The sequence below is a fragment of the Tyto alba genome, unplaced genomic scaffold (assembly GCF_018691265.1).
Source record: "Tyto alba isolate M040663 unplaced genomic scaffold, T.alba_DEE_v4.0 Super-Scaffold_3, whole genome shotgun sequence".
Classification (NCBI taxonomy): Eukaryota; Metazoa; Chordata; class Aves; order Strigiformes; family Tytonidae; genus Tyto; species Tyto alba.
The window spans coordinates 3,851,034-3,878,801 of record NW_024881304.1 but is presented as its reverse complement, the minus strand read 5'-3'; the positions used below and the strand labels follow the sequence as shown (position 1 = coordinate 3,878,801).

Below are 27,768 nucleotides of genomic sequence, written 5' to 3'. Positions count from 1 at the left end.
AGTGAGGAATACAGACACCAGGATACAGGGAGCTTAGAAAACTGCCTTTATTCTATTAGTTGTTGGAAAAATGAAAATACAGAAAGAGTTTAGTTGGCTGCAGAACAGCAAGAAGTTCACAGGTTAGGAGTCTGATCACTACATGGTAACCAAACTTACACAAAAAGTTTCTCTTTTTTTTTTATTTTTTTTTTTTCAGTTTTGAAACTGGGTCCAGCAATGAACTTAAGGCAACTGAACAGTTCAGAAGCTTTGAGTGTGAGCAGGCTGTCTTTTCTCATCCCTACGGCACGTCATGGAAAAAACTCCTCCTGGGGTGTGCAGACCACTCAAATCATTCAAATGGGTCAGACTCTTACAAATGAACAGGGGAAGAGGATCAGCTGCTTTCCATCGGACTTTATTTTCAAATACAGTTTCTTAAAAAACCCAGAACACCTTAACGCAGAGGTTACAAGTAACAGTATTAGGAAATCCAATTATACAAAAAATACTACATCTAAGCTGGGGTAAATAGATTTATTTTTGGTAACATACATTTAAACTGGCACTAATTACACAGTAACTAAAAGGTAACTAACATGAAACCACAGAACCCTCACTTTTCCTTAGCTGAATGGGACTTGGTCATTTCAGAGTGATCACATTTTCAAACTAATGCTTTACACCACTGAGCCATGAAAATCAGACCTTCCTAAATGTGATAGCACTGAAGCTACACTTGATTCCACATACAGCCATGTAACTGTTGTACTCAATTAGAATAGGACGTTAGTTATAAAGTAGTTACAGATCAATCCTCTGTGTTGACAGATTTTTCTCTTTCTAGAGAGAAGAAAGAAGATAGAGAATTGTCTTCAATTAGCGCCTGGCATATCCTGTGAGTGCAGAAAAGGTTTGTTAGAGGAATGTTGAGGTTAACCTTGGGTGCACAGATGAATTTGATGCAGATTGTTATAAAAATCATGGTTGGCTTCTAAATACTGGTAGCAAGATGACTCGATTTTTAAATCTCTTAAGTAAATTATAGATAATGAAAAAGGCCAGTAATCATACACTAAGATTAATAAACAGCACTTCAAAATTACTCAAGTGCAGGGTGCTGCTTTGGCCATCTTCCTCTGGCCACACTTTATAAGAGAAGGCACCCGGACTTTTTCTTGCCACGCCGGGCTTGCAAAGCAGCTCTAGTGGCCATTTCAAAAACCTCCCTCACACCGTCTTTGGTCTTTGCCGAACACTCCATATACCCAAATGCACCAATGCGGTTTGCCATATCTCTTCCTTCTTCGGGTTTGACAGGCTCCTGCAACAGCACAGAAGCAACAGGTGAGAATGATCCAAAGCCACACAGACACGCACCAGTCTTCCCTTTCCCATCCAGCTTCCCCACAAAGGCAGAGGAATTTCTGGATTAAATGCACATAATTACTTGGTTAGTTAATAATTAATTGCTCCCCTGAGAGCGATCCTTTAAATAATAAAAGGATATTTAAAATAAAATTTGCTTATTTTCTCAAGATGCAGCATGCACCTCAGCCTGGATTACACAGACGGGGTGTATATTTGCAGACTGTGCGAACGCTTGAAGACACAATCGGTTTTCTAACACCTCTGAGCTTAAAGGCCACAAGACCCTTTGAAACTTGAGCAAAAGACTGCTGATTTCAGAAGAAACATTTATGCAACCCTTTGCCACAATTGTAACAAAAGTCTGTGAACAAATCCCCAAATTATTGCCTCAGTCTTTGTATGAAAACAAATACTTTGCAACAAGAGCAAAAATTCCAGGACAGAGCAGAGTATCTGCAGTCCCACACCCAAGGTGGGGGTTTCAAACATGATCTGAAAATGAAGACTAGTGATAGGCTCAGGAATGACTTACAGCACCTGTGGTTATCACCTCGATACACCCACCAGTAAAACTGTTTCCTTTCACATCCTGAACATGCAAAACAAAGAACTCCAGTGTGCATGCACTTGACGTGTTCATGTCTCCTAATTAATTCCCTTCTACCTCAGGGATCCAGCTCTCCAGTACAGACAGCAGCTGACTGTTAGTAACCCAATATAGCCATTTTCATTGTTGAGAACCTTTTCTAAAAATTAAATCTCCAAATATGAAAAAAGAAACATTCAATTAAAAGTAATATATACTTTTTGGTTTCTGTCATAGATAAGTGTTCATTATGCAGCCCATGGGGAGCTGGCAGCAAGCTGCAGATGCCCATTTAATGCTCTGGTTCAAGCACTATACACTTCCTTCATTTATTGTAAAACTATCATAAAGAAACCTGCCTGCTTCATTTTGGCCAGTTCTCGTCTTGTGTGCTCATCATTCCTCAGGTCCTTCTTGTTTCCTACCAAGATGATAGGCACGTTGGGGCAGAAATGCTTCACCTCTGGGGTCCACTTCTCTGGGATGTTTTCTGGAGGAAAAAAAAAAAAAAAAAAAAAAAAGGTATGACTGTACTAAAACCCACTTCCGGGGAGAGTTTTATTTTAAAGCTTCTACCTGCTTGCCTGAATGGTTTTAGCTTGCTAATCCACAGTGATGTTCTTTTTTCTGCTATTAGCTTGAGAAGCAAATAGACTTGTTTTGGTTTTACTGAAAAAAACAAGCCTGTCTGCGGTAATTTTTCAGGCTGAAGGACACCTACACTCTTGGCTTCTCTGCATCTTAGTAGATACTTGACAAAGGTTAGCATAAGGTACTTCAACAAACAGCATGCAGAATTCTGAAGTAGAGAGTTATAGAATATTTTGCTTCAAGAGAAACATTTTATTTATCTCTAGAAGCTAAAGATGGGTACAACCCTGAAGCATTAAGTTTTTAAATCACTTGTTCCTTTTAAAAAGCAACATCAAACAACCACTCCAAACTCTCCCCTTAACTGTAGCAGAAATGTTATTCTATACACTAATTACAGATACACATCTTTGTTTCTGTGCAAGTCATTTGCAGATTTGCCATTTCTCCCTATCTGCAGCACATGAATTTGTGCTCATACACAGGAAACTTCTTCCTCCTAACATAACCTTCCCTACATGACTTTTTTGGTTTTTTTTTTTTAAACGGAGCTGGAAATGGAAGACTTGAGGGCTTCTGAAAGCAAACCTCTGATAAATTCTATATAGCAGGAAGTGATGAACAGCCCAAAACATTTGACTTTGCTTTCAGCAGCTCTCAGACATCTGAGATTCACCAGTGGATATACCTGCAGGCTATATAACCCCTTTTTATCTTCACAAAATTCCATTCAGCTTTTGAAGACACATTCACTATTATGGCATTGTTTTCTCGCTTGAAAGAACAACTTAGACAAGCATTTTGAAGCCAGTTTTTGCGCTACAGCCAAACCAGCAATTCTGCAGCTGCACCTGGGGTGCTCAGGGGGTGCTGGCCTCTAGATGCTGCACACCTGCAGAGCCGTCTGGCAGCTCACTGCTCCCAGGGACACAGGCGCCCTGATACTGGTGAGCAGGAAGGGGGGAAAAATTAGCCAAGATCACACTTGACTTAATTAAACCCCTCTCCTCCCGCCTCCAGGGTTCAGTAACCCATCTCGTTTCCAGGCAGTCAGTTACTCTCCAGCTGCCAGGGCAGTAGCATGTGCAGCAGAAGCGAGCACAGTTCAAACCTTGCATGTAGCTGTTAACAGCCACACCAGGCTGGACCACAGCACCGCCTCCCACTAAACCTCCTATTGTTTTGCAGAGAGACGAGGACAATGACAGGTGTCTCTGAACACAGGATCGGGTGGAAGTGATGAAGAAAGAGATCAGGATTTCTCTGATGTCAAGCTGGCATTGATTTTTCTAAACAGACACTCTCACATCCAACTGCCCGTTCAACAGCTGCTGCCCTTTGGAGGCAGGGTGAGAAATGGGACTGAGCAGCTATCAAGCAATAACTCCATCAGACTGTAATGCCACTGTAACATCTTAGGAAATATTTTGTTTGCTCATTTACTCAAACCTTCTGTGAATTGTGGCAGGAATGGTATTTTTCCACCATTGTGGTAACTGCATTCAGGACTAATCCTTCCATTATCTGCATTTCTGTGCTTCCTGATTCCTTTGTCTCATTCTTGTTTCTTCCCAAGACACAACTCTGTGAAGCAGGGCTCATCCATAAGATAGATCAGAGGTATAGGAAAAAAGCCTCTTTAAGGACAGCCTGCAGTGATTGTGATCACCCTGGCAGCAGCAAACTTCAAACGATTCCGTGGTTTAATACATTTAAGAGAGAAGTGGTATCCCATTTATGAGCACTAGTTAAAATAATTTGCTGCCTGTTATTAACAGACAAAGCAGAGGGGTCTCCCACTTTTCCTGGCTAGGAGCTGCCCAATGCATGGGCATAATTTTGGCCAGTTACAAACACGTATCAGTCAGCCACTGTACAAAAGGTTCTTGTCAGAATACAGCTGTTCATATACACACAGAATTGATGTGCCTGAAGATCTACCTTAACATTATCTGCATTCTAATAAGAAACCTCACAATTAGTGATTAGTGAACAAATCCCACTGGTGAGGAGTAGATATGGGAACCTTTACAGCAATTCACCTGTTTGAGAAAGTGCTACCCTGATGTATTTGTTTAGGAGACTACACTGGATGGATGGAGTAATTATCATTTTAAAGGAACAGAAATCAAAGTTCCAGAGACATTGAGTCTTAGAATTAAGAGTATTTCTATCTCCTGCTCCTTGCCCTCTTCAAAAAATGTCTTTGTAAGATCGAATACATCAATATCTACACATCAGATTTATAAATCAATCAGTGAAGACTTCAGTCTTGGGCTCCACACAGAAGAGGTGCCCAAATAATACACAGATTTTTTAAATGTATGTTTCTGGAGCTCAGAAATAATAAATCAGGCAACTCCTCTTTTTTCCATCACAAGCAGATGTCAGTCACTGGAAAGAAGACTAGGGGAGTATAAATCTCCAGCCTCTGATCGCTTCCATCAGTGAGATTGCCACCCCCCTTTCAGCGCAAGCACCCCTCCAATATGGTTCTAGCTCATGTTTTTCACCCACCAAGCAGATAACAAAAAAACCCAGGCTATTTGGGATTAATAACTCAGGGTGTTTCAAGCTGATCTCTCTTAAATAAAAGGAGGGGGTGGTAGAAGGGGTGAAAACACAAAGCTAGCTTTCCCATTTACATAGAAAGAAAGTTACTCCATTTTCGTGGATAGAGCACGGTCCTGAGTATGCAAGAACCTACAATTTTCAAGGAGGGGGGAAAAAAAAAAAAAAAAAAAATTTCCAACCTTGGGCAGGCCATGTCACTCAGTGGACCCCTCACGTACTCCTGGGGCTCCTGGACACAGCAGAGTGCAGCTATGGCCCTCCCGCTTGCTGGGGGTCACCAAGGCAGCACCTCCCGAGGGCCGAGCACACCAGCATGCTGCCTTGGCCCACCAGAGAACGCTGCCAGGCTGGGGGTGCCGACCGAGGCCAGGGAAGCTGACCTAGCCTCCCTGCTAAGTGTTGCTCAAAATATGCAGCAGAGCCCTGGGTAAGCAGAGCGTGCTGCTGAGGCTTACAAAGTGCAGCTCAGCACTGTTGAAAAATACAGGTTCCTTTAAGACCTTGATGTCTGAAAACTACATTCAAACCAGTATGAATTCTGAAACTTGGAATGCTCTCAATCATTACAGCACAGACAAATATAATTTACAGCATGATTTCCAAGGGGAATACAGCAACACAGAGATGTAGTTCCAGTTCAATTAGTGATCTACTTACCTAAACTATCAGGACTATCAATTGAAAAACACATAAGTATAACATCAGTATCTGGATAAGAAAGCGGTCTAAGTCGATCATAGTCTTCTTGTCCTGCTGTATCCCACAAAGCCAACTCAACCTGCAGAAGAAAGATCAAGGCAGTTAGCCAGATCACCAGGAAAGTTTTGATTCAGAAGGTAATAACCCAAGAGAAGTGGATGAAGTATATCAGTCAATGCCACTCAAAAGGAGGAGACTACAAGACAAACTGCTTTGAAAGGAGAACTAGTAGAAACTTTACATTTCATAACTCCAAAAATCAATTTGTTGCATCTTATGAGACTTTTCTGTATATCCTTGACCAGTGTCAATTCTCTGAAAGGACATAAAAGCCACCAGCAGGAAAGCAAGACAGAAGAACTGAAGAGAATTGGCTCCAATGGGCTGTGAATCTCTCTGATAAGCATTCCAGAAATACCAGTTTTCAGTAAAAGTGGACTCCCTAAGTATATGCTTTGTAAGACTATGCACGGTTTAAGCTGGTTTACAGCATGAACCCGTAGTGACTAAGAAATGTCAAGACTGTACTCATTTGCACACAAATTCATTAAAACTCCACCACAGAAGAAATTAAGCTGATTTTATGTAAAGCTTCTTGTTACTAAGAGCTGAGTAAAGTAGCTAATGTTCTCAATATTTCTACTTATGGTGGAGCTAGGGGAGAACATCCCAATAGGACTGTTTAAAACTGTAAAAGGAATAGCCAATGTTTAAACTAGGAAATTTAAAAACTAGAATCAAGCTCTTAAGGCATATTCTTGAGATCCTCTGATGGATCTGCCTTTGTAATGGAATGAGTTCCTTCTTGTTTAAGCTTACATTCAAGAATTACAGGAAAAAAAGCCCGCAGCAGCTCAGAAAAATACAGATGGGCAGAACTGGAAACCAAATGTGAGCTTGAATGCACAATGCAACTGTTCGGTTAAATTGTGAAGATACAAAGCCTCAGTTGCAAGCATACACAAAAAAATCCTTCTGTATTTCACTGAGAAATAATACTCAGTGTCACCCCTGCATTTGCAAATGTGTGTTTTGTGGCAAATGTTCATATTTTTTACAGAGATGTCTGTTGAAGGTTCCCTCACGTGACACTGGAATCGGCTCCTTTGCTCTATCTAAAAAAATGCATTTCCTACCATCACCATTTTGTCCTCACATGGCTTCTCAACATTTCTGGTAATGCTTTTCTAGGAAAACAGAGGTAAGTGGTTGTCAAAGAGAACAGTCTTAAGCACTGCTCTCCTACAAACGTTTTTAATCAAGTTTTCTGAAGACAAAGTGCTTGGACAAAACATGCCATCTAGTTGCAAAAAAAAAAGTTAATCAGCAGACATATCCACAATAGAAAGCACATTGCTCAAGCTGCTCATGCAATTTTTATTTTGATACTGACTACATATAGCCGATAGGGCATGACTCCCTGTTTACCCATATAGAGATGCAGAGATTCAGGCAGAAGGGAAACGAGGAATTTTGACTAGGTGATAAAAGAGAGATGGATATCATACCTATTTTTAAACAGTAGTCCTTAGAATCTAAGATACAATATAGAAATTGCCAAAACTGTCACTTGGGGGGAAAACATGTTCTAACATGAAATCTAAATTTTTTTTTTACTCATTCATATAATGGGAGAGAAAGGCTCTTTTTAGACTCAAATAGCATGAACTATCATGACTAAGACCACAAATAATTCATGCCCATAACAGCAGGAAATCAAATTTAACATAAACCCCAAAACTAGCTCAAGAAGTTTTTTCCCAAATCAAGATAAAAACTGAGCAGTTTCAATCAATCTGTCACTGCATCTGAACTGGAACTGACTGAAAGATGTCCTGACTGTATCTGAACCCAGAGCAAAGGCACATGTCGCAGCAAGGGGCGAAAGGCAAAACAGGGAAGCTCAGCACCGAAACCTGGCACATGCCTGCCACGAGGACCCATGGCCCTGAGGCCAGCTCTGCGTGGTTATGGTAACACAACAGATATGCCATGGCTACCTAAAAGGCTTTTCAAAGAGTTGAGCTTCCAAGGTGCAAAGTTTCTGCTTTGTGTGTTTCCATAGTATCCTGGAAAGTGGCTGTGTTACACGTCACACACTACCCTGCGTGACATAAATGAAGAAGGCAACCTAACTGGCATTCAGAGAGCAGCCTTCTGAAAAGTGCCTCTTGGAGCAAGTGTCTGGCATGTTTGCTTGCTTGGCAAACAAAGGGACTCAGAGGTCACACAGACTGAAAACTGATTTTCAAAATATTTAAAACTAAAATTAAATATTTTCATTATTAATTTACTGAAGTACAAACTAAAAATGAAGCACAATGAGTGGTGGGTACATTTGGCTGCTAAGAATTGTGTCCTTCAGGCAAACAGGACAGATGATGCTGATGTACACTACAAAAATCAAATTCCTTTGAAGCCAGTCAGTCATCTGTTCTGCAGAGGATCCTGCATATTGCCAGGAATGGGTATGAAAGAGACTCTCCAGGAACTAGTCTTTATTAATCACAATACCAAGTTCCTATGAAAACAGATACTCCACTACGCAACTGCAAAGGCTAGTAGCCCTGTGTCCTCAGCATGTAGGCACACCTTTGAAATGCTCCACCCCCTCCCACCTGCTGCAACATTTTACTTGGAATAACTAAGGTTTTTAGAATCTCAACTTGTATAATGTTAGACAAAGGTTGTCCAACAGACATTGGATATGAGCAGGTTCTAGCAAAGCCAATATTTTTTCCCCAGGATCATGCTTATATTTAAAAATGTATTTACAATGTAAGCACTAAGCGTATGTACTAACCACTTATTAAGGAAGTATAGAGATCTCCATGCTAATGGGAATAAACGCAAGTTCATTTTGACTGTTGCAGAACTGTACACATACCTGCTTTCCGTCCACTTCGATATCTGCTACATAATTTTCAAAGACAGTGGGAACATACACTTCAGGGAACTGGTCTTTGCTAAATACAATCAGCAGACAGGTCTTTCCACAGGCACCATCACCCACTATAACCAGCTTTTTTCGAATGGCTGCCATAGCTGAAAAACAAAATGTCAACTTGTTAATTCTTCCGCTACAGCTTTTAACGGAGATGCTAATAATCAACAACTACCAAGTTTTCAATTAATAGGAACTTTTACATTGAGTCTATATGTCCATTAGAGACTCAGACAGGTATCTGGAATCACCTGAGTTCACATTCTCATCCTTTTGAGAAAAACATTCCCCAGCACTTGTCAACACACTAGCAAGCCACTAGGTACAAAAATAATAGAGAAGAGACCAGCCTGGTTTAACATTTCTTGACCTATTCTAGAAGTTAAGATAGGAAAATCTAGACAGTGAGCGAGCAAGCAGCACTGTCCAAGAGCACCTTCTGAAAAGAGTCTTCTAGGTAATCAAATATGAGATGCTTCAATTCAAGGGCAGTAACATTTTCATGTCACACTGAGCTGTCTTAACTACAAAGTGCCAGTCAGCTGGACTGAGGAGCACCTGCTGCCACATCAGAGCACCAACAGAAGGATCTCAAGGTAACCAGCCTGTCCCTTGAATTACAACCACCACACTGAAAAGGATTTTGGAAGAACACATCCCACCCCTCAATCTGCTTTCCTGGGTGTTGCTGTTACCAGGTTAACAGAGCCTGCTATCAGCTTACATTAGGTAAAGGGGTTACACAGATGGCAACACCACTGGGCTGCTCCACACAGATCTCCGCTGTTCAATGTATTGATTTGTTCTAGGACCAGACAAATCCATGGCTTGCTCACATGTAACTTTGGCCTCAAAAGGACTGTATGAAAGCTTGAAAAGGTTTAACAAAAACCTAGAATCAGAATGGGACCGAAGGAGATGATTGTGTTGAATTTGGCAAATTTCTACAAAGTCACAAGTGGCCCAAATAGTATAGATAGGGATTGACTGTTCATTATCACTTTCCACAAACAAATGAGAGGGGGGTGATACAAAAGATAGTAGAAAAGGGTTCAAGCCCACCACAAGGCAATGGACTTTGGGAACTCCAACAAGAGGATGTTACAGACAAAAGAAATTTATACAGGCCTAAAGAGGATTGGGCAAGGACAGGGGAGAAAGCTTCCTATGTGAGTTAATGAAGAAACCACATCTGCCTTAGAAAACCTCCAGAGGCTGAGAGTACTTTGTGAAGCACTACAGATGTGCCTGCCCTCTTATTTCTTTTCCCTAGGCATTTATTTGTGACCACTGTAGGAACAAGCCAGAGATTTAGGGAGTGACCTGGCTACAAGGGACTGGAATGAGGACAGAACCATAACTACTTTCTTCTTCATAACGTAAAGGCACTCCAGTGGAAGCTGCTTAGTCATCCCCTGAAGCTTCCTGGAAATGGAGCAAAGATCAATGCCACCATAATACCTACCACTGCATGACCAAAATACCACAGAGGGAGCACCCTTGTGAGTTAACTTTTGCCATGATGATCCCAGTACAAAGCTCTGTGAGGACAGCTAGAGCTGCTGGCAAGGGGAGAAGGGCTCAAAGAAGCACAGAAGAGAATTAAAGGACACAGCAAAAACATTTTCTCCTTTCCACCTCTATCGCTTGCCTTATGAAATTACGTAAAAAGGTAAAACTAACTATCTAAAAGCAACCTTTAGTACTATTAGGTGATGAAGAAGCAGTGAATATTACAGAGATTCTGTACTTCTGCTCCAGGTGCAAACAGAGGACCATTTCAGCCCATCAAGCAGCAAGGGCTCAAGGACTTGTATGGTACAGTTTTGTCAGACACAACTGCTCAAGTAATCCAAATCTATCTCTAACATGAGCTGCTTTCATCTTGTCGATATATATATACACACATACATTCAAGTTATTTACCTTAGGGTTTGGGGTTATTTTTACATTTGTGGAAGGTTTAAAATGATCCATGCTTTAAAACGGTTTTCTTTCAGTGGTTTTAGATGGCTTTGAATACTTTCTAGCAATGGTAATATTTTATTTTTACAGAACTGGAAATCATCTGTCCTCTGTACCAAGTCAAGATCAACTATTTAGAAGTTCTACCTACTGCCAGCTTTGTCTAATTTGCTCTTCAAAACTGTAATGTTGAGTCCTACAAAACCTCTGAAGCCATCTACTCCTGTGCTCCACAATATTTACTAGGAGAAAATTTCCCCCAATGTGTATCCTCAACCTTCTTTGATGTAATGTAAGCCCATTACTGTTTATCCTATTTGTTATGGCCGCAGGAAAACAGATTATTCCCTTTCTCTAGTGCAGCTGAGAACACTTGCCTTCATTTAGTCTTCTCTTCGGGCAAACAATTCCAGTTTATTCAGGCCTTCTCTGTAAATCATATTTCCTAGACTTTCCTGTTGCTCCCTTCTGGGCACAGTCCAATTGGCACGAATTTACCAAAGCATGGAGCCCAAAAACGGAATTCAGTATTTCACCTAGAGCTTTGTGAACATTAACTAGGGCTGAAGGATTATTTTATTGATCTGCCAGTATATACTGTTGCTTAAACACCATACCAGAAGTGTATGTCTTTTTCCTCCCCAGAAGACAACAGTGTTGATACATTCAGCTTTTAATTAATGATAACTCCCAGATCTTTTTTCGTTAAGACTGATACACAGTTGCTATCTATTGACACAGCTCAATGTTCTACTGTCATGCTTTTATTTAACCTCCCTCTGACCAATGTTTTATTCTACCTCCAAGTTCTAGTTCTGTCCTCCAGTTTAATCATAGCCTCTCTCAGATGCAAGTTTAATAATCGTGATGCACAGATAATTATCTAGGTCACTGATGAAACCACACTGGAGACAAAGTAGGTGGATGACGGAATGGGATAACCTGTCCTTCCTCAGTATCCTCCCTCCTCCTCCCTCCTGTGCTAGCAGCTGGCGCTCTGGCCCTTGATCACTTGTGTTACCTGCAATAGCACCTAGGGCAGGTGACCTTTTTGGCATCACCTATGGGTAACAGACTTTTTCCATGGATTATCAGATCAACTCTTCCTTTATCTTCCTCTAAATACTTCTGTCACTCTAGTTTTTTTTTTTTTTTTCTTTAAGTGTTCCTTGCCAGTCAAATCTCATTTTATGCTTTGGCCTTCTACATACTTATGCATAAGGCCTCCAAGAAAACTGCAATTCTGTAAAAATATCATCATTTAATGTAGCACTTTCTATAAACCCTTCTCTAAAAAATAATAGCTAAATAGCTTGAAAATTATATACATAAAAAAGTTATTTCAGGAGTCCTATTTGAGCTCAATATCTCTTTCCCGGGAAAAACCTATCACAAAACTCTCCCTGCCTGAATCTTTCCAGAGATCTGTTGACATTACTCAGACCCAACGTGGAAGACCACTCTGTCAGTCAAGGTGCCCTTCAGCAGTGTATGCTCAACCACTTCCTTCCCACTGCTTAGGATCCACCCCACGAGACTCTCCTCTGCTCACAGTCTTTTATATGCAGGATGGCCACCAAGACATCTCAAACCCGCTGAGCAGTCCCTTCCATCTAGTACATCGAACATCTAGGTAATTAGATACTGCCAAAATGTGCACAAAAAGCCTTATCAACCTTATCTTTTCTTGGTGACCTATGGCATCCTCATCTTTTTTACTTTAGTTTCACCTTCCAGAGCATTACCACAGAAGAATTCCCTCTGCATAATGTCCTTGGAACAAGTGCGTTGTATAAAATTCAATTCAGGATGCAAAGATCACCACTTATACCCCTGAAGTTTTCACTTGCCTCCAAAGCCCTAGGAGTCACTTTTGATTTGCTCACCTCAAGTGTTCCCCTGGGCATGCAGCACAGGCTAAGGCTAGTTTGTTTATGGACCTCAACAAATTTTCAGAAACTGCTCAGATTATAAATGCTGGGTAGACAGAGACACCTCAGAATGCCAGGTCTGATCACTGGATAGGCCCCTCCATCAACCTTGGAAAGAAGTCGCCGATCACCAGAACTGCTTGTTTCTTCCTGACATTAGTGGTTACAAACTTTATAGCTTTATGGTACTTGAAGTTTCTTCTCTACTAGTGAGGTTGAACCCTTACTTGCTGAACAACGCTATTTACACTAATTACACTTCTATTCAACATGTGGATAATCAAGGATGGAACACTACTGTTGGGTCTGCACCCAGCTTTCTTCTCATGACAGATTCATCTTGTCTGTATCACTGAAGGTCTCCATTCATATGGAAATTGTTCTAGTGGTGCTACATGTTCAAAACCCCTGTATTTGTTCTTCAAATTTTAGCAGACATCTGACCACAGCAACAGCATCCCATCATCCATGCATTAAGCATACTTACAAAAATTATTTCCTAATTTAGAGGATTCAGTGTACAGACCAGCATCTTTTAGCTCATTATTTTCAGTTAAAATAAATACATTCCTATCCAGAGAGTAGCTATAAGGATTTTTCAGGTCTGACAAATACTCAAAAAAGCAACATCTCCATAGTACAATAGAGAAAAAAACCTGATTGCTTAGAATGGACGACATCTTAGTGGTGCCTACCACAAGGACAATACTAACAGCATTCACAGCAGTTGGGTCTTTCTGCTGCATTTTGACATGCCCTGGTTTTCTTAATCAAGTATTCTGAAGCCTGGAAATACATCAAATTTCGACCACCAGTATGTTTTGACAGGAATCGAAAAGCACTTTTCTCGCTTAAAAAGTTTAACTGAAGATGTATCGTACTTACGTTACATGCAACTTAGTATTTGCTTCAGTACTGCCTGTCACCAGTGAGTATGTGTCTCCATTTAGAGGTAAAAAACCTATATGAACTACCTAAGAGGATATTACAAATAGACCAAATCCAAGCTACCACTACTTCACTGTAACCAAACACAAGTACTAGACATTCATCCTTCTACACAATGCATAGGGCAGGGAGAAACCAATAAATCCAGAAAGCTGCTGTAACAGCATCACTGACAATGCACACAGAACATTGACCAAGAAATATTCTATCCCAATTAGTGTAATGGAACGGCTGCAGTGATCTTCTAGGGAAATCTGTACTGTCTTTTGCAGAAAGACGACAGATCTGCAATTTTTCCTACTCTTAAATGAACCACCCCTCCCACCTTTGCATTTATATGATACTTAAAACCAGCTAGTCTGCTAGATTCAAAGTGGAAACTCTCACAAGATGACTCAAGTGACTCATCTGAATGGAAAAGAGTAGATTATGACATTTCCTCAACCTAGGCCAGTGCCTTTTACAGGTATTACACGAGGTTTAGACATCATTTACTCAATCCCACTAACATCACAGGAGGTTACAACACAAGGAGCTCCTGTTTGCTGAGAGTTACCACACTAATATCCTTGTTACATGAAGCTGCTATTTCTAAGTGCAGTGACGCTCCAAGACTCATGCAGCATAAAGCCCTGCTTGTTAAGAGAATCTAGCAAATACTCCAGAAGAATGAGAAATTGGAAAAATATATTTTTCCATGTTTTAAATGTACTCCCCCCAAAGTATTATTGTTTACTGCAATGGAATTCGCCTATTCTCTTCAGCACGCTATTTATTTTTCCAAAGAACAACATTTCCACTGCCTCCTCTCCTGCAAATCCCAAGGCCACACAGCATGAGCGAGGACTGTGGACATGCTGTTGACATTCTGAAGTTGGATAAGCTGGTATCAAACATGCCAGGTTTGCCTGTCTTGCACTGGATCTCATCCTGGAGAAAGTAATAAGGTGGAAAAACAGATCTTTACCATCACATAGGTATCCCGACTAGATTTAATTTAAATTACCAAACAACTACTACCAACTTTACATTGCCTACTATGCCATATAGGCAGATCCCTTGTATCATGTAGTTTTGTCAGAAAAGATCTGGATTACTGCAGATGTTAGCAAAAAGTCAGCAGTTAGTGGGATCATTAACGAAGTTTCTGATGCTGAGGGGGAAACATCCTTTAAATTCTTTCCCACCTAATCTTACTGAAGTCCTTAAAATCAAAATATTGAAAAGTGAGGGTATTGAAATCTTGTAAAGACTGCTTTGCTGCCAAATTCTCCACACTCAGTACTTACAGTTTGCTATTGAGCAAATTACAGCCTGGCACTCCTCTCACTTGCTTCATTTCCCCCCTCATTCAGTCAGCCCTGCCCTGGGGCAGCAGGAGGAACAGCAGCAAGGCTGAGGGACCAGAAGATGAAACCCTACTCAAGTGTCCCCCACCCTGACTAGTCAAGCCCTGCCCTCTACCTACCACAGGGGAGAACTGCCTCTGCACCAGGACCTGAGTTTACTCTTAAAATATATTCACTTTTGTTCTAGTTTGAGGGGGAGGAGGAATAAGTTCCCCAAAGACTCCAGTGATGAAGAGGACATGGATGAGCAGGCTTTTCCCACAGTTTTCTTCTGGCTGTTTAGCAAGGTCTAGCATCAATACTGAGAACTACCAAAACAGTTTGGAGCAGAAAGCAGATCAGCCCAAAAGCAAATAGGCCTCTGAGCACAGCTGTACATAGACAGCAAAGAACCTGAGATTGGATATGGAGCATTTGGGTGGGGGAGATGGTCCAAAAGACCATGAATGGGGAGGGGGGCAGGCAAACTGGCCAGGAAGAAGATGGCAGAAGGACGTAACCACTCAAATCCACCCTCCTCTAGAGCAGAATCCAGGATTCCCACATCTCCCAGCTGTTTAATTGGCAACAGGAGGCAAGCATCTCAACCTTTTCCTCCGCTGAAGTCCCAACAGAAAATGTCAGCAACTATACAGTTTGTGTTTATTTTTCCTCCGCAACACAAATTAGTGAAAGTATGTATAAACAAATGTCAGAAACACTGCTGTTTGCCGTTGAAATGCTATTCATGATAGCTCAAATCAGCTCATTTGAGCATACATAAACCTATGTATCCTATCATGCTATTTTTTTCCACATAACCCATACAGGATGGGCTATGCTTTTAAATAGCAATAGTTGTGAAGTAAAGGAAACTATAACCCCAATTCACCTCTTACAGAAGTTGCAAGATGGGTATCAGTGGGACTGCAACCAGAGCAAGAAAAAATTAAAAAAGAAAAAAAGGTGATTCAATCAAATAAATAAATAAAAAATACAATCCATGTTTCTGCTACAGCGTTCCTAAAAGATCCTGGAAGAGCTACATACACCAAAACATGCATCAAGTGAGCACTTATTTGTTGTCTTTATTTATGAAGACATCCAGAATAGAACTCATCTGTACAGCTGCACTGAAAGTAAAGCCAGATGAACTCCATGCTCAGAGTGCTCATTCTCTTTGGTACCATGTACAACTTGAAATCAAGTATTACTGGGGTAGAAATACAGTTCATTTACAAGCCATTGGAATACAACCACTAAAAACATGAATGCAGTCACCATTATAAAGGAGACAGTCAATACAGCTTATTTCAATAATTGAAATTTACTTAATTCTGTGCAAATTTGCCTGTGGACACTTGCATTCATAAACTGATAAGCCACATTATTTAAAGTGCTGCTAACAAGGCCTCTGGGAAACAACTATATTTATATTCCTTACAGCATCCAGCACATAAAGCAGTTTGACAGTACTGCAGAATAGGCCTATTTCCAACTACGGTGCTATGTGGGAACAGTTGGTAAGAAAAAGATATCTGCTGGGTTTTTTTCTGAGGGTTACATATGAAATTTAACACTTGAAAAAAGTCCCAAAGCTGGCAAAACACAGCGAAGGCTACTGATGTTGCACATTAAGCCACAGTGAAACAAATTTTCTGTTACAAGATTGAAGTACAATTGAAAAAATGGCACAGAAGGTTAGCATAGTATCCAATGGGATTAAAATACTGGACATAGGTCCTTCAGGAAGGTCCTTGGACAGGGTGAGCATAGCATTCAGCTTTATGCTAGCAGTTTATTAAGACTGTGTGTTAACCATGCTCAAGTCTGGCAAGTTTTACTAGCTTAGGAAAAGTGCTTTGCAATCATAGCTGTACATTTCCAGGGCCAGCTTTAGATTTGGAGCAGTATAGCTGTTACAACCCTAGCTGATAAACCTCACCAGGTCTCATCTAACTCCACAAATAACCAGCTCAAGCCTCTTTGTACCACATCACCAGAACTGGGAGCAGTGTCAGCTTAACTGCATTAGGTCTTAACAACATTGGTTCAGTGCCAGCCCTGGTGAACCCTTAATGACCGATGAATTTAATACAGTCATAAGGAGTTATCCAAAGTACAAAATTGGTGTTTAACAGGCATGGGCATACAATGCATTTCAGATAAGCACACTGTGTGTTGTTTATGTTGCTCCTGTAATGGCTGTGATAGGGTAGGAGGTACCTCATCCAGCATAAAGCCTGCCACTGCTAAGTTTTTGAGGAAACCTGAATCGGCAGTCAGTACTAGATCCGTGTTGTGTGTTATGCGGACATAGTACATCTAATCTGATATATCATGTGAAGTCTCAAAGCTGGATTCATCCTATCAAATTACAGCCTTTGCCCTTGCTTTCCTCTTCAGGATAAATCCTGTATGACAACATACAATTCCACTGGCTCTCAGAGAAGAAAATTGCTTTGGATTCTGATAAATTTTCTTGATTTCTAACCACCACAAGAAAGAACAAAACATTTTGCTTTGCTCTCCTTCCCTGTACAGCCCACCTGCCCGTGCTTTACAGGAATGCCTCCACAAAATCAAACACTCCCAGGAACACACAAACTCTCTTTTGTTAAAACACCCAAGCCATTACCTGTGCAACCCTCTACACCCAGCACTGTGTCCTGCAAGCAGCTCCAGCACAGACACTGACCAGGGGACCAAGCCGTCCTTGCACCTGAACTTACATTTGCTGCACCTAGAGACTTACAGACAGTCCTTTACTACAAGTCCACACACATCTAAAACCAGGTACAGTGACTTGGGATATATGTGTCTCCACCTCAGCACCTGGCATTAGGTGTCAGCTTAGGAATGAATGGATTCTTACTGAAAAGCAGAAGAGGGATAAGGAATGAGAAGCTTCGTCCCCCTTCCCTCCTGCTCTCCAGCCTTCAATCACTTTGAGCTTAGGAGCTTCTTGGGTCAGATGTGCTTCCCATGAATTTGGTAACCTCAAATAGATTTCTCTTCCATGAGCTTGTCCAGACTCCCTTTGAACCCATGTACACTTCCAGCACTCACAACATCCTGTTGGAGGGAGTTCCCACAGCTTAATTACACATTGTGTGTAAAGCCACTTCCTTCAAATTCAAGATTGTCCCTATTAGTTTCTTCTAATGCCTCCTAACTCCAAAAGGGAAATAGAGTGAACAGTTTACCTCACTCACTCTCCTTCTGCTGCTCATGTAACAGACTTCCCAGACTGAAGCTTCCTCACACAGAGTTCAGGTTTTTTTAAATATCTTTATACCTTTGACAGTAGTGACTGGCTGATCTATCAGCTGGCTGCTCCTAGCATGAGGAGTAACAAAGTGATAGAGGTTTCGTGGTGAAGTGCTTCAGCCAGGAGAGCCCCTGGCAGCCCAGCACTGCACACCTTCCCATCCCACATTGTCCATCCCAGCCCCAGACGCACCAGGGCTGCTGCAACAGAGGCCCCAGGAGCTGGAGCCCAGAGACACCCCCGTTTTGACAAGGGTGTGCTGTTATATCCACTCACACCATATCACAGAACCACACCCTGAGCTGCATTTCAAGTGCAAACAAGCCCCAGCTTGGTCATTCCCTGGTACATGTTTCACTCCTTGCATTAACTCAAGTGTGGACTATCTTGACTTTAAAATAGGTGATAACAGAGAACCCACTACCATGCTTTTTTCTCCAGCAGTTAGTTACATTTTCTGCATTAGCGATGACATTTTATTTGTCACTTCCTCATTTATTTGCCCTCTGAAAATTTCTTCATACTGGTATTTTGTGGTTTTTCCAGGTGATTGGTAAGAAATACAGCCCAAGAGCTAACTCCATCATGTTCTCACTAGACACAGATTCACTTGAGTCTCCACTTGCCTTTTAAAGCTGTCCTCTTTCTACTAAATTTAATATGAACCACATTGATTTTGTACTGGCTTAGTTTCTCACTGAAAATGATGTGCAATTACTGTCAAGTGCCAACCCAAGGCTAAAATGAACAACTGTACTTAAGAACCAAACTGAAACAATTAACACTAATTGTTTCTATTTCCCCCAGTCCAGGTTGAGTGACATTGCCTTAATTCTTTCCTGAACACTTTGTTACTTATTCCATTATTGTACCTGGGATTGATGTCTTAGTCTGATGGGATTATAATCATTAAGGTTGTCCTACTTCTCTTTATTATTACTGCATATTAGCATTCTTTCAAACTCCTTAACTGCTGCAGTATGTAAAGAACTTTCTGGAAAAAAAAAATATATAAAACTCCTCCATTCTGAGGCCAGAGATCTTCAGAGTTGAGATATATATTGAAATAGAGGTGCCAATTACCAAGTCTGGTCATCTTAGGCATGCAGTACTATTCAACTTTTTTTCTTTTTTTCTTTTTTTTTTTTTTTTTTTTAAAGATATAATCAAAATACTTGATTGCAGGGAAGTTCCCTGTGTATGGACAAATAACTGGTGAGAGACAGAAAATCAGACAGAAAGAAATGCTCAGCTCTCATGGAAGACTACCAGCGGAACCTGCACAGCTCAACATTCCTAAATGACCTGAAAAAGTGAGGAAAAATAGCAATGCAACAAAATTTACTGATGATGCCAAGATGTTCAAGTAATAAAGGCAAGGGCTTACTGTGATGAATTTCAGAACCTCAACATACTCTGTGACTAAGCAATAAAATTTGAAATAGATAAATGTGAAGTGATACACAAGGTAAAACACAGATTCAACTTCCTATATGAAATGATGGACTGGGAGCTGACCACTGTTATTCAAGGGCAATATTTTAGGCTTATATAGTTAATTAATTTAAAAAACAAGCTCAACACTTAAGAGATAAAAAAAAAAGAAAAAAACCCAGTATTAATAACTAGGAAAAAAATGAACAAAACAGAAATCATTAAACTGATGGAGGAATCCACAAGTATGCCTGAATCTTTTGACTCTGTGTGCAGCTGTGATACTCCCTGTGTCAAAAGGCGGTAGCAGAACTGCAAATGACTCAGATCAGGGCAACGCGGGTTATTGAACTATAGAACAGCATCCATATGAAGAAAAACTATGGCAGAACTGGAAAAAGGGCAATCTGGAAGAGATGCAACCAAGAAAGAAAATGACTACAGACACTCCTCCAAGATCCTAAGCAGTGATGAGAAAAGCTGGGGCCTGAGCATTCAGTCTTTAAAACAAGCACAAGGGCCCAGGGGCTGAGGCAGGTTCCAAGCAAAGGCAGGCAGGCCTCCCAGCAGGGCACATGGCAGTGCTTCAGTGTTTCTACCACATTTCAACTTTTTAGATCCCTATTTTCTCAGTCATAGGTTTCTCTTTGAGCTCCCTTTCTCTCCCAGTTACTTTTCATGCCTTTGAGTTTCTGTTGTGTATTTTCTACTTTCGGTTTCTACTTTTCTCCTATTTCATATGTAGGGCTTTCTTGCATTGTTTTTTAAGTGCAAACAAAACAGATGCCTTCATTTCCTTTCCAAGTCAGGTCATTTAATTTGCTTTCAACACTTGATTGGGGAAAAAACATCACAAAAGAAGGTTCCTGAAACATCTTTTTAAAGCCTGGTTGAGCCAGAATCATTAGAACCTAAAAGCAATACGTGCAAGCAAAACTCTGTCTTAACATTGTCACGGTGCATCCTGTTTTGCAAACACCAAACTTAGCAAGGTCCTCCTGGTCTGCTACAGACTTTCTTTGTTCTAAACTATCTGCAAAGTTCACCCCTATGCTCCTCACTCTATTTCTATATAGTTAGTAAATTATATAGATTATAATTCAGAACCCAGGAAAAAAGTCTAATTCCAGCATTTCTCCCCTGCCTTACTCTACCATGACAAGTCCCTCTCTAAGGCTGAAGGCAACGCTGGGACTACAGGGGCAGAAAGCAGTATTTTGTCCTCAGGATCTGCGGCTGCCATTTCTGTCCTTCCACCCTCACTTAACCTTGTTGTTACTTTGCCTCTACTGACTAGATCTTTGTTATCTGTAGGCACAATGACTTACGAGAGCACGTCTCTTATGCAATACCAAGTCCCAAGATTACTTTGCACAAAATGAGATTAGGGCTTAATATTGAGGTAATTATAGTAGATCTGAGGATTTCCACTTGTGTGCGATCTGCAAAATGCTTTGCGTCTGTGCCAGTTTTTTTTCCTTGGCATCCTCTTCCCAGACACCTCCAGCATGTGAAAGAGGATGTGGGGCACCCACACGCTGAACAAGGCAGGTTCTGCTTGGGTGAGATGGCCCTGTCTTTAGGCTCCCACCGCTGCCCTGCAGCTGGCAGCAGAAGTACATATGGACAAGAGAAACTAACACTAACTCTTCCAGACAACCATCTTTTTGTACCCATAGCTGACACTCTCACCTATGTTCCTCCTCCCACCACAAGACATCTGTTGAGGTTGCACTGGTTCAGATCAAGCACCCATCAAGTCCAGCACCCTGCCTGACACATGCAGGTATCTCAGATGACTAAAAAAACGAGCAAATGCATTGATACCTCTGTGAGTGTATTTTCTCAGTTTCCAGCTTGGAGATTTTCTTAGGTTTTTTAATATCTGTGCTCAACAGCACATTGGATAGCATTTTCTTTTGTGATTTCATCTGTTTGATTCTGAAGCCATGTAAATCACTGTCATTCAAAGCACTTTGTGGTGTTGCATTCTGAAGTCTCTGTACAGACTGCAGAAGAGGCACCATCAGTTTTGATCTACACCAGACTGTGCTCAGTTATGTCTTCGCCAAGCTGAAGGGTTCAAATCTTTTTAAGCATCCCTTGTATGGAATTCATTCCTTATCCCTGATTATTCTTCTCAGCCTCTTCTTTGCTTTTTCCATTGCACTATATCTCAAAGTCCATTTTCCTTCGCACAAAACCACAGTAATCAGTGTACTAAGAACGGAAAGCTCTGTTTTCTTCTTTATTTCTTTCCCCAAAGCCCCTCACATGCTCATATAACCACTGTTGTACATTATACTCACATTTTCACAGACTTATGACAAGCTCTTCCTCCTAAGTGGCAATAATTAACTAATTAACTTTCACCCCATCAGTGCATAAATAAATATCTCCTCCCTCCCCCCCCCCCCCCCCCTTTGTATTTACCTGGAACAAATTTCCATTTGACATTTTGCTGCCTGTAATTCAGTGTCAGAAGGATGAGCTGCAATTCTTCCTAGTCAGCTCTTGTCTTTTCTTCCCTTACTACTCAACACCTTTCTCACCAGAAATATGCTAAACAGTATAGGTGTTAACACAGATCTCCATTCTTCTTTTGTCCCAAACTTCCCTTCTCAGTCATTCAAAAACTCCAGCAAATTTAAGCAGCACTGCTTCCTTTCCAAAGCCACATTGATTTTCTCCTGCTCTAAGTTTTTAGTCCATCTGTTTTTTTTTTTTTTTTATAATTTATTTTGGAAAAAGGCATTGAACTCTGTGATATCCTGCTGAACTATCTTTAAGAACTGTTACCATGTAAGCCATCTTCTACTTCTCTAGCTTCAAGGTATTAAGTGAGAAGTTACATGGCATAATTAATATTTGGTCATTTCAGGCCTGAGTTTCCTTTGAAACCCCTGGGCAAGCACCATCTGGTCTTGGCATTTCATAACTATATTTATCACTTTGCTCTAAAAACTTCTTTGCTGACACTTCAAGCAGAGACAGATCTTCCAATGAGTCCTGCTCCACATAGAGAGAATTTCTGGCATAAGAACCTCTCTGGACTCCACCACGGCAAACAGGAATGCACATAAGTCATTTAACTTCCTACTGACAGCTTCATCATCAAATATTTCTTCCATTTCTTTGTCATCTATTGGCCCTCCAGACTCTAGCACCTTTCTTGCTTCTGATGTACTCGGAAAATAATTTTTTTTTGCTATTGGTATGATGTTGCTCAGTCTTTCTGGCGGGTCCTTATATTTTTCATTTGACTTGCCAGAGTTCACGTTCTTATTTACTTTTCTGGTCAGCTTCATGACTTGAACTTTCTGAAGGCTGTATTCTTATTTCTAATACTTTATTTATCCCAAACTGCATACTCATTCTCATCTGTCAACATTCCACAGTATAATTTAAAATCTTCCCAACAACATTTTCAATTTCAAGCGCAGAAGCCTAGTTCTGCTGTGGTTTACATGGAACCCAGCCTTTCTAAACAGCTTTTGGACTGAGGTTCAAGAAAAAAGCCAATTCACTTTGTCAGTACCAAGTCAAGATCCTACTAGAAGATGGCCTTCTCATCTCACACAATTTCAACAGAGCAGATAGAAAGTGAAGAACAAAGAGCCTCCAGGTGTAAAACAGAAGAAAAATTAAATGTTAGCAAAGAATGCAAACAGAGATAACCGGTACTTGGAGAGCTGCTAGTTCTTTCAAACCACTGACACGCACAAAGACAACATTCCTTAAAACTGTGATGACGAGGAGGAATCACTCTGTACACATCCACACTAGTGATCTGCTCCAAATGTGACAGTTCAACCAGTCTGTACACAGTCAGGTGAGACAGAACTATGTATTGTTGCAAAGCCCCGATAGTTAACTAAGCAAAGAGATTGAATTCAGCCCTGTTTCTGATTAAGAACAACAATGAAAAAAAAGCAAACAAAACCCCCACAACTGTCAGAGCTCGAGGAAAGAAAGACCTCATAACCATTGTGGGTGTACTGCCCAATTTCACTCAGTACACTAGTGACTCTCCATCTGTTCCTTCTACTAGGGACCTTGGTCAAGAAGGCTGGTCAGAGAAAGACAGTGAACCTTGTTCTGATTAGTTTAATTAGATGATTCACTTAGGAAGTACTGGCTGTTAGTTGTGTGTACGCAACAGTGGGTGGCAAATATCTTAATTAAAAGGTGATCTATGGATATCTTAGTTCTTTTACTGTCTCAAACGCCCTTCTCAAGTGAAAACATGGTGATAGAAAAAGGGCAGAAGAGAGGATGGACAGATCAGAGTTGCTCTATCAACTCTAATGATGCTTCTCATAGTTTTTACTCACAGTTCAGAATGAGGTGAGAACAGAGATTACATCAAGGCCAGAAGGCACCCAGGCACCTAACAGTGGTATATAAAATGGCTTAAAGCAAGGATAACTTAACCAGTGTACTGGAGACAGTCTTCTGGGATATCTGGCTTACTTCTGATATGAACCCAAAAGTAGTGAGCAACCACCTCTACTTAGCTGCCTAAATATAGTGTCCAGTGTTGCAGAAGAACCATACCAATAGGCAAGGAGCAGAGGATTTTCATCGTGCATTCAGGTCTGTGCATTTGCACAGCTGTATCCCTGGGAATGAAGGCAAGCTGTCATTTGGTGCATTTATTTTGCACAGCACTGTTCTGTATTACAGGGCTTCACCCTTATTACTTGTTTACTAAGACAGACTCATCATGGATCAATTTAAGATTTAAAAGGCATGCTGGGTAGCCTTTATCAACATGTTAACTTCCTCAAACTCACTGATTAAACTTTTCCTCCACATTAGTTAAACTGCATTTGAAGACAAATTGTAAGACAACAGAGCCATACATGAGTTTAAATAGATGTGAAATAACAAACGAGCCAGGTTAGAGTTTAGTATACAAGGTAAAAGATGGTGTCTGAGTGGAGACTTGGAAAGAACCTAATGATAGGAAAGCAGCAGAGAATAAAATGTTACAGAGAGACTGAATGAGAAAGATACAATAGGCTAGTGAGAAGGTAGTAGTCAAGGTCAGAAATTCCTAGGGCGGAGTGGACCACAGAAATGGCGTAAAGAAGAGCCAGCAGGGTTCAGGACAATGTAAACAGGCTGAGAGAAAAAGACAAAGCGTAAAAAGTAGGAAAAACAACAGTTACCACTAAAAAAAAATTAGGAAAGATGATATTTCTAAGCCACTTCAAACTATTAATTTTTTTTTTTAATTTGGGATTTGCTTATCTGAAGATCCATCACTAGTCCTACATCCTGGTGGCAGTTAAGATCATTTAGGATGTTTTTACTGTCAATTCCTGGCTCAGAGAACTCCCCGCCTCTGGCGCTCAATTGCTGTGGCACTTGGCCAGAGCGTGAGTTTGGTGAACTGGGAGGGATAACATAAGAGTTGCTCAGCTTAGCTCTGTGACTGAATTTCTTTTGCCCCCATGCGAAGGTGCATTTATGTCATGAGAAACTATTTAAAAAACCCTTCATGTATTCTAATGTTAAGTGATACAAATCACCCATTAAGACTAATTTATATCAACCGTTTATGCTGAATATGCTGTTAAGCATTGCAGTGAACTAATTAAAATGAAATAAGGCTAATGACAATTTTTCTTTTTTTAAACATGCAATCTAGGTCCAAATCAGAGCCAGAATTAGCCTGTGTATTTGAAACAGAAATGCTAGTGCTGTGTGGCTGCAGACCCAGGTTAGGCCAAAGCAGGGCAGGAGGAAGGCACACAGATGTATTAGAAGAGCCTTCAACAAAACGTAAATATTTTCACAAACAATCTTTTCAGGGAGAGAAAGACTTCATATTTCCCTACTGAAAAAAACCCTCCCAAAATAAAACCAGTGGAGAATCTAATACTTTGAGTCACAAACAACACTTAGAACAAGTAAAACTAATTTGTGAAATGTCTGAGATAGGAAGAAGGTTATAGAAGTTTGGTTTTAGAAGTGCACTGTTTTAAAATCACACAGGCAGCAGAACTATTACCTAGTCTAATCCCTGGGGGAAAATAAAATAAATAATTAAAAAAAAGGCATCAGCAGACCTAACATTCCCTAGGTAGGTTTTAGGATTTAGTTTTCTCCAAATCCTGCATCACATACAAAAAGGGTGGGTGGGAACCACTGCCCATGCAGGGTTCCCCACCACAAACAGGTGAACCATACAGGGAGAGAAACAAAAGCTGGATATGAGGCAGCAACTAAAAACAAACAAGGCCCCATTCCAGACACCTCGCAGAGACAGACTTAAAGGGATATCAAAGTAGTTAAGGCACCATTTGACTGGGGACAATACTTTGTCTCGAGTCTCTGTAATAACTTTTAACTCTGTACACCTCCATAAGTTGTTTTGGGGTTGTTTTTCAGACCCAAACACAAGCAAAGCATTCTAGAGGTCCCTCTCGCCCCTGAAGGAATTCGTTTCCTGGCAAAGAAGGTTTAGGTAGGGTATAGTTTAAAGCGGGGTTATTTTTAGTCTAAGGTAAGACTGCCGGGCCACACGAAGCCAATCGTGCTAACAGTTCGTTTTAACCCAAACCCGAGCTCTGTGCTACACGCCTGTCCGCGTGCCCTCGGCCTGCTGGGGCTGCACCGGCTTCGGTGAAAAAAACAAACAAACAAACAAACAAAAAAAAACAAAACACCAAAATTAAAAGTTTGCAGTTAACGCTCCGACAGGCGATCTCTTCCCTCGCCAAAAGTTTAAACACGAATAAAAAACGGGACGTATTTCCGCGGGAGCCGCCGCTGGCGGGGGGCTCGTGGGCGACCCACGCGTGCGGGCGCGGCCCCGGCTCACCCCCGCGGCCCCACTCCGCGCTCCGGCGTGGCGGCGCCTCCCGCGCGCCCGGGTGACGTCACCACAACAAGCTGCCAGTCAGCCGGGTCACCCCCACCGGTGCCCACTCGTGTCACACCCCACGGCGGGGTGTGTGTGTGTGTGTGTGTGTGTGCGGGGGGGGTTGGGGGGGAGCACCGCCTCCGCGCCGCCCACGGCGGGGCTGGCGGGAGCGGGGTCCCCGCCGCGGCCCAGGCGCCGGGCGAGGCGCGGGCGGCTTCAGCGGGGGGAGCCCCCGGGGCCGCGCCCCAGCCCGCCCCTCCCCCGCTCCCGCCGCCCGGAAAAGGCCCCGTTACCGGCGCCGGAAACTCGGGGGCTCTCGGAGGGGCGGCCGGGCCGCCGCACACGCCTTCCCCTTTTGTGCGCGCGATGCCGCCCGGACGCGGCGGCGAGAGGCTCGGCCGGGCCCGTCCGCCCCCGCCCCGCAGGCCGCGGCGCGGGCGCCCGGCGGGGGCGGGCGGGCCCCACCCGGCGGCGGCAGCAGCGGCACGAAGGGAGGGGAAAAGCCGGCGAGCCGCCCCCCCACCCCCCCCCCCCCGCTCCCCGGGCGGCAGAGCGGCCCCCCCCTCACCCCGCCCCGGTACCTGCGGCCTGCGCTGGGTCTCGCTCCCGCCGCTTCCTGCTCTACAGGCCCGAGCTCGAGCAGCGGCGAACGGAAACGGGCGGGGCGGGGGCGTGCGCGCTCCCCGGCCCGGCGCGACGCGACGCGGCGCTGCGCTCCCGCCCCTCCACCGCCCGGCCGCGCCCGCGCGCGCCCCCGCCCGCCCGCCGGGCCAATCGGCGCCGCCCGGCGCGGGGGCCGCCGGGAAGGGGCGCTATAAAAGCCCGGGTGCTATTTACGCCGCGCGGGGTTGGGTGGCCGCGCCTGCGCGGTGCGGGGCCGGGCCGGGCCGGGCCGGCTTCGCCGCGGCGGGGGCACCGGGCGCTCTCGGGGGGATGATGTGTGTGTGTGTGTGTTGGTTTGTGTGCTTTCCCCGTTATGAGCCGCGGGGTTTGCTTCGCCCCGAGCAGGGCGTGCGATTCGGGGGAGCCGGCGGCGGTGTGGACGGTGCGTGGTTTTCTAGCCGGCCCCGCGACACCCGCGTCTCGCTCGGCCGGGGGGGGGGGGCAGGCACCTGTGGTGGGGAGTTGTCGTAGCAGGGCGCCCTGTTAGCCTGCAGGGCTCTCAGTTGGGCCTCTTTGGGCTGCGAGTGGTTGCTCGTTTCTTCCAGTTGAGCGGGTGAGCGCTGCTGGTGACAGGACGGAGCAGGGCTGTTGGACCCGAGGAGCTGGC

The 27,768-nt window shown here is 42.7% G+C and overlaps 1 protein-coding gene across 1 annotated transcript; it reads right to left on the bottom strand.

Moving 5' to 3' along the window:
* Positions 1-23: 23 nt before the first annotated feature.
* On the bottom strand, positions 24-27,227 carry RHOA (ras homolog family member A). Its single transcript, XM_042799366.1, has 5 exons — positions 27,080-27,227; positions 8,691-8,848; positions 5,762-5,882; positions 2,299-2,429; positions 24-1,306 (listed from the first exon to the last, which is right to left on the bottom strand). Exons 2-5 carry the CDS (start codon positions 8,844-8,846, stop codon positions 1,133-1,135), a joined length of 582 nt encoding a protein of 193 aa, XP_042655300.1. The 5' UTR covers positions 8,847-8,848; positions 27,080-27,227; the 3' UTR covers positions 24-1,132.
* Between the last annotated feature and the right edge of the window lie 541 nt (positions 27,228-27,768).